The 11,192-nt window shown below is 41.6% G+C and overlaps 1 protein-coding gene across 1 annotated transcript in view; it reads left to right on the top strand.

Annotated features, from left to right (window-relative positions):
* Positions 1-211: 211 nt before the first annotated feature.
* PPA1 (inorganic pyrophosphatase 1) overlaps positions 212-11,192 on the top strand; it is a 32,984-nt gene continuing 22,003 nt past the window's right edge. The window contains exons 1-2 of the mRNA XM_033131073.1: positions 212-418; positions 1,990-2,048. Coding sequence (XP_032986964.1) covers positions 355-418; positions 1,990-2,048 — 123 coding nt within the window. The 5' untranslated portion in view covers positions 212-354. The remainder of the gene's footprint in view (positions 419-1,989; positions 2,049-11,192) is intronic.

Raw genomic sequence — 11,192 nt, 5'->3', positions numbered from 1 at the left:
AGCTGTGGACTTGAGCTTTCACCCTCCTCTGTCACAGCCCCAAAGCCCAAGCCTGCCGCCAGCCACGTGGCCCAGCTTAGGAGCCACCCAGCCAGCCTGCGGAGGCCGGGCCCGAGGGGGCGGGGCTGGACGAGAGGACGAGCGGGACGAGCGGAGTGCGCCTGCGCGCGCGGTGGGCCGGGCGGGGGTGGGGTGGGCACGCGAGCCGGAGCCCAGTTAAAGGCCGCTCCCGGCGCCTCTCGGCGGCCAGTTCACGCAGTGCGCAGGCGCCGAGGTCTCCCCTTGTCAGTCGGCGCCGCGTGCGGGCTGGTGGCTCTGTGGCAGCGGCAGCGGCGGTTGGTCGTCTCCTGCACCATGAGTGGCTTCAGCAGCGAGGAGCGCGCCGCGCCCTTCACCCTCGAGTACCGAGTCTTCCTCAGTGAGTGTCGGCGGTCGGCGGCCCCTCCCCGCCCGCCCGTCCATTCATTCCCGGGCCTCGCCTCGCGTCCCGCCTGGGCTCCTGCGGCCCGCGCTCGGCCTCGCGTCCTGGGCGCGGGCTGGGCTCCTCCAGAGGGTCCCCGGGGCCTGGGCCCGCCCGGCCATCCCGTTTCACGTGTCCGGCCCGCGGGCGGGACGGCGTGGGTCGGCGTTTGTCTTTCACACGCTAAGTTGGAGCCGAACCTGGGTCAGGCTAGTTTGCAGGTGTCCGGCTCGGGCAGTGTGTGATGGGAAAAGGAAACCTCTGAGTCACCCTAGAAAGGTACCTGGAGGTAAACTAATCCCCGTACGAGGATTGCTCAACTTGAAGGAAAGGGGTGGGGGCCAGGGTGCGGGGGGCGGTTGTGACTCCCTAAGACCTTAAATCCTCCACTATAGCTCCGACTTTAGGCACCAAGCGGGTTATGTCCAGCCCCTCGTTCCACAGACGGGGAAACTGAAGCCGGGATCAGGAGAGGTCAGTGGAGGACTGGATCCATCTGTTGGGGGCGGGGGCGGGGGGGATCCCTATAGCGCTCCTGCTTTTTCCACCGCATGTTTCCCCGTAGCATTGATTCTGGGAACTTGCTTTATGAAACAGAAAGCTGTTCCCTTCAAGTCATAAATTGGTGACGTCAGTCTGGCAAGCCGAGTAAGAAAGTGCCGAGTTTTTTCCCTTCTGCAAGGAATCGTTTCAGGGGGTGCCTACCCCACGTCCGCTTTTAGGGCTGCACTTAGCGCGCAGGAGGCTGCAGGCTGGCAGCGCTCCGCTTTCCTCGGCGCACCTTTTGCCTTGTAGGTGGAGGAAAGCGACCTAGGCTTTATCTTTGTTCTCTACCCTCCACCCTGCCCCCAATTTACTAGGAATAGATTATGGGAGATAACGGAGGCGTTCGAAAATGTGTCACCAATGGCGTTTCTACTTGAACTTCTTTACAGTTTTATTTGGAAGGCAATGGGCAAGGGCAGTGAATTTTTGAGTTCTCTTGTGTGTGAAGGGCAAGAAAGGAAGGGTTTAGAGGGAACGAATGGGGAATACGGAAAGAATGAACAAAACTCCTATCAAAAAGTAGCCTGGGGAGGGAGGAAAAGGAACGTGAACTGTAAAGTTTACACATCTAGTTGAACATTAGACTACCACGTAAAATCCAGGAAGGGTGGGACTCCCCATTTTATTTAATGTTGGAATTAAGCAGCAAGGGCAGTGCAGGGACCTTTGACCAAAAAAATCACTGAACTACTTTTCCGATTTTATGGAGTTAGTGTCAGCTCCAGAATTTCTCTCTATGGTCTCTATGGAAGGAATTTAGAGCGGTGACTGTCTGGTTTGGGGGGGAGGTGAGTGGTGTTGATAATGGGGGAGGCTATGCGTGTGTGGGAGCGGGGGTATATGGGAAATCTCTGTACCTTTTCAATTTTATTGGAAACCTAAAACTGCTCCAAAAAATAAATTTTTTTCCCAAAGTATATGTCATGTATCTGGAACTATAATTAACAACAAAAACCGATAACTTTTTCTAATTTGTTTTGCAGAAAATGAAAAAGGACAATATATATCTCCATTTCATGATATTCCGATTTATGCAGATAAGGTAAGGTGTCCTTTTTTGAATGTAGTTTCTTTTCTGAGATCAGTTAGATTCACATGGATATTCTTATGTCTGAACAAGTGATTAAAATACCTCACTGTGCTGTGAGTTAAAGGTCCATTGAGTAAATAAGAAGTCAGTCTTAAATCTAGATTATGCAATTAAAGAAGCAACTACAAATTGGGAAAGGAATAGAGGAATACAAACAAATGTTTTAAAAATGCCTTGGTTAACAAAAAAATCACATTGGTCTTTATGTGTATTTGGAACTAAAATCTTAGTTCTTCATTAGTGGTTTTGAAATGAACCAAATAGCCAGCCCAAAATGGGAGCTGTGGGTTATTAACTAAACAGTAAAAATAAACTAGGTTATTCAGTGAATACAGGAAAATTCAGTACTTTTAATGGATTGGTAGTATTAATAAAGGTTAGTCTTTATTAATATTAATAAAGTTATTAATTTAATAGTATTAATAGTTATTAATACTATTAATATTAAATAGTATTCATAAAGGTTAGTCTACAGACTTTTAAAAAGAGATACCAGTGAGCTGAAGAACTTTAGCACAAATTGATAGGTACAAATTGGTAAGAATCTTTACTCTCTTAGGGAAAAAAGTCTACAACTATATATTCCAAAATATTTATGAACCTTGGGAGGTAGAATGAATTGCTAGTGACTTTTTTGTTTTATTTTAATTTTTGCTTTTTTATATTTTCTAACCTTATTGCTAAGAGCCTGCATTATTTGTACAAATTTAAATAGTTATTTAAAAAAAACAAGACAACATCTTTTTTAGCCCCCTTCCCAATTGAAGTTTGTACTGTATTTAGGAACTGACACAAGGACAGATGTTTGATTCTTTTCTCTACCTTAAAACATTTTCTTTTATTCAGTCAGGAAGCTTGATTCACAGTGAAAGCAAATCTTTTGGGGCTAGAAAATCTACCTAGGTTATTGATCTTCCTTAGCTAGATGCTGATACAGAAACATGTAAACATCACATTCCAATGTACATCTAGAATACTAGTAAAGGTGAAATGTCATCCTGGTGTGTGCTTGCCTATCAGAAAGAAATAGTTCTACCAGAAAGTTGCTGCTGGTCTGTATTGATACTTGAACGTTGGCAGAAAATCCAAACTGTATGTTGCTTTGCAGGAGCCTTCCTGAGCTGGGCTCCAACTGGAGGCAGTGGAACAAACAGCCCTAGGCCAATTATTGCCACAGGTACATGAGGGACTTCTAACTGGCATGTGTTCTCCTGTGGGATTATCAAAGTTGTATTTATTCAGAAACCAGTTTGTTACATCTGGTTTCCCAGGAGTTGATATGAACCCCAGGGTCCTTCCTTCCCCTTGAATTGGCATCATTTGGTTGGCTTGAATTATATTTGTTGTATAATTCGTATGTATAGCAAAGTACTTTATAGTAACATCTCAGACCATTTTGAGTAATGAAGAAATATAAAACGATGACCCCATGTTTACTGATGGTACCTTGGCATACGGATGAACTAAGGAAGGAAAATATTTTCTTGACATAATATCTGTTTTTTGTATGTTCCTAACTGTCTTAGTCCGTTCGGGCTGCTATAACAAAACACCACAGACTGGGTTGCTTACAAACAACAGAACTTTATTTCTCCCAGTTCTGGAGGCTGGAAGTCTGAAAGGAAGGCGCCAGCATGCAGGGGAGGGCCCTCTTCTGTCGCAAACTTCTCCTTGTATCCTCACCTGGCAGAAGAAGCTAGGGAACTCTGTGGGGCGTCTTTTATAAGAACACTAATCCCATTCACGAGGGTTCTACCCTCATGTCTTAACCACTTCCCAAAGGCCTACCTACTGTACCATCACCTTTGAGGGTTAGGATTTTGACATATAAATTTTGGGGAGACACAAACATTCAGACCCTAGCAGTAAGTGATTGGACAGCGTTCTAGCCAAGTACCAGAATGATCATTAACTGTTGTGGTATCTAATCATATTACTGCTCAAGTTACCCCAAAATAGGAAACCAAGACTACATTTTAGTGGCGCTAAATCATCTTCCCTCAAATTACTCAGACTCCTTGAAGTCTCATACAGGACTGATTATGTCTGTAATCTGGGATTAATCAAATGAAGACTGCTTTTGTATCACCCAAGGCTGGCTCAAAAGCAAAAGCTCTTGCAACAACTCTGGATTTCTCCAGTGGTCCAGACCGCAATAAACCTTAGCACTTGCAGGAAAGAGTTCTTTTGTTTTCCTTTGTTTTTAAGGAAGTGTAATACATACAAAACAAGTAAGGGTGTGGTACACAGAAATTTTTTTGGATGATAGCCTCAATAAAAGATCTAATTGATTCAGTGGGTTACAGAAGAGTATGGTTTTAAAAACATTCCCATGTGATTAAGTTTATGTGAATACATTTGTTTGTGTGCTTGGCCATCGACCTTATCCCTGGTATGGTCAGTCATTTGAGGGGTGGTAATGAGGGAAGGTACTTTTAACACAACTCAGTTGACTCTACTGAGAAGAAAATGCCCAGAGGCTTACCTGACTCCAAGTCAGGATCTTTCAATGTGGACTGCATTCCATTTGGTATATGTGCCATTAGGTAATCTATCCAGCCAATTCTGGGAATCCTTATGACTCGGATACCCTGTTTGGATACCCAAATCCACTGGGAAGAAGGCGGCAAAGGCAAGGACTCACTGGATTTTTTTTTTTGGATTGTAAGAGTGTCCTTTGCTCTGGGTCTATTTGGGGATCAGATACAAACACCTGTAACTCAGAGTGTCCTCTGACATAAAATTTCTAAGATACCAGAAATTTTAAAAATCTAGAACATAAACAGTGTGAAACATTGAGTTGATGAAACCTTTATCTAAATATGAAAGTGTTCAAACATTATGATTTGATCTTTAGTTTTAGAAGTTTGTTATTTTTCTATTCCATCTTAAACTTTGATGTTAAATACTAGTTCTAGCAATGCAGGTTTCTATTTGCTTTGCAGGTGACTGTTGGGAGTATATAGTATAAATATGGAATTACATTTCTTTTCTCTCCTAAAAGTCAAGCTTCCAATCAAATAGGTTGATGCTTCAGAAATTTAGCAAAATATTTTCTGTAGTATGTATCATTAACTTTTTAAAGATATTATCTCACTGTACCCAAAACTTTTAGACTCCTATACTACTCAAGTGGATACTTTTTAGATTATTCACTTTCTTACAGGGTTTGCCTTGAATTTTCTGTTTCTTTTTCTAGACAGTTCCATAAATGGAAGTTTTAAAAACATCACAGGATTAATAATTTAAACACTGTTTGTCTTCCCCAGTTTGTTACATATGTGGAATGGTGGGGTTTTCCGGGTAGTTTTGTTGTGTTTATCTTTTGGTTTGCATTTTCCAAACCAAAGTTAGATGAAAACTGAAACATAGATGGAAACATAGATGAAAACTGACAATAATTAAACTTAATTGACATGTCATGACTACTGTAAGAATAAGCTCCTATTTTTTTCCCCTCAGATGAGCTTTAAGATGACTAAAATTTGAAAATAGCTACTCTAACCATATCTCTGGTTTATCAACTTTATCAAAAAAATAAAGTTGTGATGATGAAATGAAGTCTCAATGCACAAACAAATGAAAATAGGGTGATCATGATGACCACAATGACCGATTATTTCTGAAAACTTTGAGAGCTCTATTTTATGGAGCAAAGATTACTGAAGAGGCCAATAATATTGTTAATATTTATTGAATGCTTCCTGTCCCTTAGGTACTATGCTAAAGCCCTTGTGTGGATTATCTCATTTAACCATCATGTCATTCCCTGAGCTAGGTTCTTTGATTAACCCCACAGTCCGTGATCAGCAGCTAGAAGGGGTATTGGCAGCCTTCAAACCCAGGCATTCTGGCTCAGAACCTGTGGTCTTAAACCATCGAGATACGTTGCCGCCTGTGAGGCATGTACGTGGGGTGGATTTTACTTTGTGCTTTTTTTGTATTTTCCACATATTCTACAGTAATTCTCTTTGATAATGCAGGGAGAAAAAGCTTACTTAAATTTTGTTTTGCTATAGCTTAGAATTCAAAGGAATTGAGTATTCACTTTTTTTCTTTGGGAAGGCTGTGAGGTCTTCTAGTCCAGGATTCTTGGTGGCCCCAAGGTCCTGGAATGCCTGTTGGTGGGATTCTGAGAGTCTGTGAACACTCTGAAATTGCAATTTGGTATAAATGTGCATTTTTCTTGGGAAAGGTTTTATGGTCAAAACTGAAAATCATAGAAAAGTTTGATAGTTGGAAAGGCAGACTCTTTTGCTTGGTTTTTATAGAGTAGAAAGGAAACAGATTATGATCAGAATATCTGTTTTAAAAATTTAGTCATTTTAAAGCTCATCTGAGGGGACAAAATAGGAACTTATTTGTATTACTACATTTCAATTAAGTTTTATTACTTTCTATAGGTCCTTATGGCAGTAGGTATTAACAAATATTATACAAGAATTTGTTGGAACTGCGGAGTAGAAAATCTGTGTAATCGGAAAACAAATGAGTATTACTGAAGGGTGTTTGTTTTTAATTTTAATGTATTAGCTGTCATGCCTGGACTCTTAACACAATTTGTTGAGTGAACTTTTTGTTTGGTATAAGTCATGTTTTCCTTTGCAAAGTTACAATTCTAAATGAATAAGGGGCACACAGCGTGAACTTTGTTCGTCATATTTCATTCTGTCCGCTTCTCAAGTAGACTTTTGTCCCTTTTCAATAAAATAATTCAGGAACCCATTTCCTTTTCCTTTTTTTTAATTAAACATTTTTTCGGCTTTATTGAGGTATGATTGGCAAATAATCATTGTATTTATTTAAGGTGTACGATGTGATGTTTCGATATACGTATACATTGTGAAATGATCCCACCAAACAAGCTTACATGTTAACCCATCCACCACCTGACATACTTACTTCTTGGGGGGTGGTGAGAACATTTAAGCTCTACTCCCCTAGTGAATGTCATAGACTCATGCTGTGCAGTAGGTCTCCAGGACTTACTCATCTTGAAACTGACAGTTCGTACCCTTTGCCCAACATCCCTCCCTTCCCCGCTCTTCCCAGCCCCTGGCAGCCTCCATTCTGCTCTCTATTTGTATGAGCGCATACATTGTCTTTCTGTGTCTGGCCTATTGCACTTGGCATAACATCCTCCAGCTTCATTCATATTGTCATCAATGGCAGGATTTCCTTTTTTAAGGCTGAATAACATTCCATTGTGTATATATACAGCACATTTTCTTTATCCATTCATCTGTTTACGGACACTTAAATTATTTCCATATCTTGGCTATTGTGAACACAGGAGCGCAGATAATCTCTTCGAGATTCTGACTTCATTTCTTTTAGATATACGAGTATACCCAGAAGTGGGATTGCTGGGTCATATGGTAGTTTTATTTTTAGTGTTTTGAGGAACCCCTATATTGTTTCCCCTAGTGGCTGTACCAATTTACAATCCCACCAACAGTGCGCAAAGAGGAACCCATTTATCTTTATCAACTTAGAGTATATCCTATAATCACAAAACTTTGAAGTCAAAACTTAACATGAAAGGTTAAGAGCCACTGTCACTTGGTGAACACTTAATAATAAGGTCAAATATTCTTGCAAATGATGAAATCTGCTATATCTTTTCAAAAGCACCTTTACGGGAGTAGAGCATTTCCTTATTTAACTACATGAACTCTTCTGATAGGGATTTTATACCCAAAACTACTCTAAAAGTTATAGTTTGCCTTTCCCCCTGCCTTCTGCAGGCTTGTCACAATCATCCCACAAAGGATACCAACCTTTGTCTTCCTTTCTCTGTAACTGTAAATGGGGAGCTGAGAGCTTGGATGCCAGAGTAGAGATTTAGAACCCAAAGCATAGCGGGAGAACAGAGTTCTGAGAAGTCCTAACAGTGGGGATAATAAAACCAGGAATACAGGATTGAGCTAAGTAATAGTTGAAACCAGTTAAGGTTGAAGAAAGAAGGCATGAATTTCTAAGTGGCTGGTACTAAAATTTCTAAAATCTCGTCTCAGTATTTTTAAGTGCATAAACATTGGAAATATTAGAATGCATAATTTCCCCCAATTTTTTATTACAAAGTACATATGACATAAAAATTTTAATTTTAACCATTTTTTACGTATACAGTTCAGTGGTATTAAGTTCGCTCATATTGTGCAACCATCACCAACCTTAATCTCCAGCACTCTTTTCATCTAGTAGTAAAACGGAAACTCTATACCCATTCAGCAGTCACGTCCCATTCCCTCCTCCCCCATTCCCTGCACTTAAGAATCTCACATAAGTAGAATCATACAATATTTGTGTTTTTGTGCATGGCTATTTCACTTAGCATGATGTCCTCAAGGTTCATCCATGTTGTAGCGTATGTCAGACTTTCCTTCCCTTTAAGGCTGAATAATATGTATATGAGGTCTGACAATTCAGTTCGCGAATGTATCCTAGAAAAAGTGCTACATCCCTCATTGCTGAATATCACTATGGTCACCTTCCAAGTGCTCCCCTTGGGAAGCTATGCACTGATGCCAGTGCCTAGTCCACCCTTCAAAGTAATTTTGGAACTCTTTTTCTGGAATGGCCATCAGAGCTGTTGTCATATTACCCTTGATGTCCTGAATGTCATCAAGATGTCTTCCTTTCAGTATTTCCTTTATCTTCGGGTAAAGAAAGAAGTCACTGGAGGCCAGATCAGGTGAGTAGGGAGGGTGTTCCAATACAGTGATTTGTTTACTGGGTTAGAACCCCCTCACAGACAGTGCCGTGTGAGCTGGTGCGTTGCTGTGATGCAAGAGCTCCTTCGGGACCATTTTTGTTGCACATACTTTTCTCATGCCAAGATTTTTCAGTTAAGATTTTCCTAACTGTTTATCTATCTATGTTTACTTGGTCTGTTATGCTTCTTAGAGTCAGCCGATGATTTTGACGCACAATTCAAGGAATTTTTGCAATGTTTTCGTCAGTTCTGTTCGTTAGTGGCTGCCCTGACCTCTCTTCATCAGTGATGCGTTCTCTCCGCTCAGAAAAACGTTTAATCCACTTGTGCACTGCCATTTTCTTCATGGCATTATCCCCATAAACTTGGACTACCATGTCTCTGATTTCACTTCCACTCTTGCCAAGTTTAACAAGAAATTTAATGTTTGCTGCTCTAATTCAAGCTCAGACATTCTCACGACAGCACACAAAAACACGCAACAACAATAATGAACGCCACTCAGCAAGCCACCGCCACACATCTACTCGAACATAGCTGTGAGACACTGATATTCCAAGGTTATGAAACCTTCCCGAGCTGTTTGTACAGTGCTGCCAATGTAAGCGCACGGTGGCAAGTTCGCAGACGTAATTGTCAGACCTCATATATCACCTTTTGCTTTTCCATTCACCGATCAGTGGACACTTATGTTGCTTCCATATTTGCTGCTGTGAACATAGGTGTACAGATAGCTCTTCAAGACCCTACTTTCAGTTCTTTGGGATATATACTGAGAAGTGTAATTGCTGGATCATACATGTTAACATAAAATTTCCTGGGACCAAGAGACCAGAGAGAGGTTGACAACTCCGTCATTACATTAAGAGTTTATTAAGGGAACTTACATATGAAGTGTGTCTTGGGCGGTAGCAAGATGACATGGATATCTTCTGTGCCTTCTGCCTCCCAGACTCTCTGTTTTATAGCTAAAAGCAGTGAGTCTCGGTGCTGGGAAACGAATTTGTGTTTAAGGGGCGGGGGACCACCCGATACTGACGCCCAGAGGCACCAGAGCTGGTTCAGAGACAGATAGTGTCCAGGGCGGCTCACTGCAGAGTCCTCGTGTGCGTTCCCAGACCCGGATGGGCCGGGCAGGAGTCAAGATGATAGATTAGCTTCAAGACTGGGTCAGCTCTATCCACAATGCACACTATAATAATTCTATTTTTAATTTTTTGAGATTCCGCCATACTGTTTTCCACGGAGTCTGTATGTACCATTTTACTTTCCTACCAGCAGTGCACAAGAGTTCCCATGAGAATGCATGTTTTAACAGTAAAAGTTTTTCTAGCAATGAAGTAATTGGTTGAATTTCTCACATCAGTTGCCCTGAAAATTCTAAGTATCACCGTTCACCTAGTGGTAACCCCTTGAATTGTAGTGATGTTGTCTAGGAGAAATAAACTGTTCTTTAGTAGTAGTTCCTGCTAAAGTATGAGAACCCCATTTTTTATATCAAAATATTTAAAAACACTTTCCTTTGTGATAATAATTAATGAAGAAAATAATGACAAAAAGCTACTACAAATTCATTGCTTTAAAAAAAGTACAGGGCGGCCCGGTGGCTCAGGCTGTTGGAGCTTGGTGCTCCTGACTCCGAAGGCTGCCGGTTCGATTCCCACATAGACCAGTGGGCTCTCAACCACAAGGTTGCTGGTTCAACTCCTCGAGTCCCGCAAGGGATGGTGGGCTCCGCCCCATGCAAGTAAGATTGAACACAGCACCTTGAGCTGGGCTGCCTCCCGGATGGCTCAGTTGGTTGGAGCGCGTCCTCTCAACCACAAGGTTCCCAGTTCGACTCCTGCAAGGGATGGTGGACTCCGCCCCTTGCAACTAGCAACGGCAACTGGACCTGGAGCTGAGCTGCGCCCTCCACAACTATGACTGAAAGGACAACAACTTGACTTGGAAAAAAGTCCTGGAAATATACACTGTTCCCCAATAAAGTCCTGTCCCCCTTCCCCAATAAAATCTTTAAAAAAAAAAAAATACAGTCATCACCATAGCATCTACATATCCTTAAAAATGTGCTAAACATTCATTTTATAGACTAGTTTCTCATGTAGGTTTGTGGACCTCAAGCTGTAGGCTGTGGCCTAAAAGCTAGAAGGACCTGATTTGGAGATCCAGCTCTTCAAGAGTTCAAGCTTTTGTTCTGTTCACTGCTAGCCTTCAGCACCTAGAAAAGTATCTGACATGTAATGGTGGAATAAATAGTTGTTGGAAAAAAATAATGAATTGGATATGTGGCTCCTTGCTATTTTTGGCCCAGCTAATGTTGGGGTTTTTTTTGTTTGTTTGTTTTGTTTTTGACTTTCCATTAATTACACAGGTTC

Source organism: Rhinolophus ferrumequinum, chromosome 16 (genome assembly GCF_004115265.2).
Source record: "Rhinolophus ferrumequinum isolate MPI-CBG mRhiFer1 chromosome 16, mRhiFer1_v1.p, whole genome shotgun sequence".
Taxonomy (NCBI): domain Eukaryota; kingdom Metazoa; phylum Chordata; class Mammalia; order Chiroptera; family Rhinolophidae; genus Rhinolophus; species Rhinolophus ferrumequinum.
This window is presented reverse-complemented; position numbering and strand designations above follow the sequence as displayed.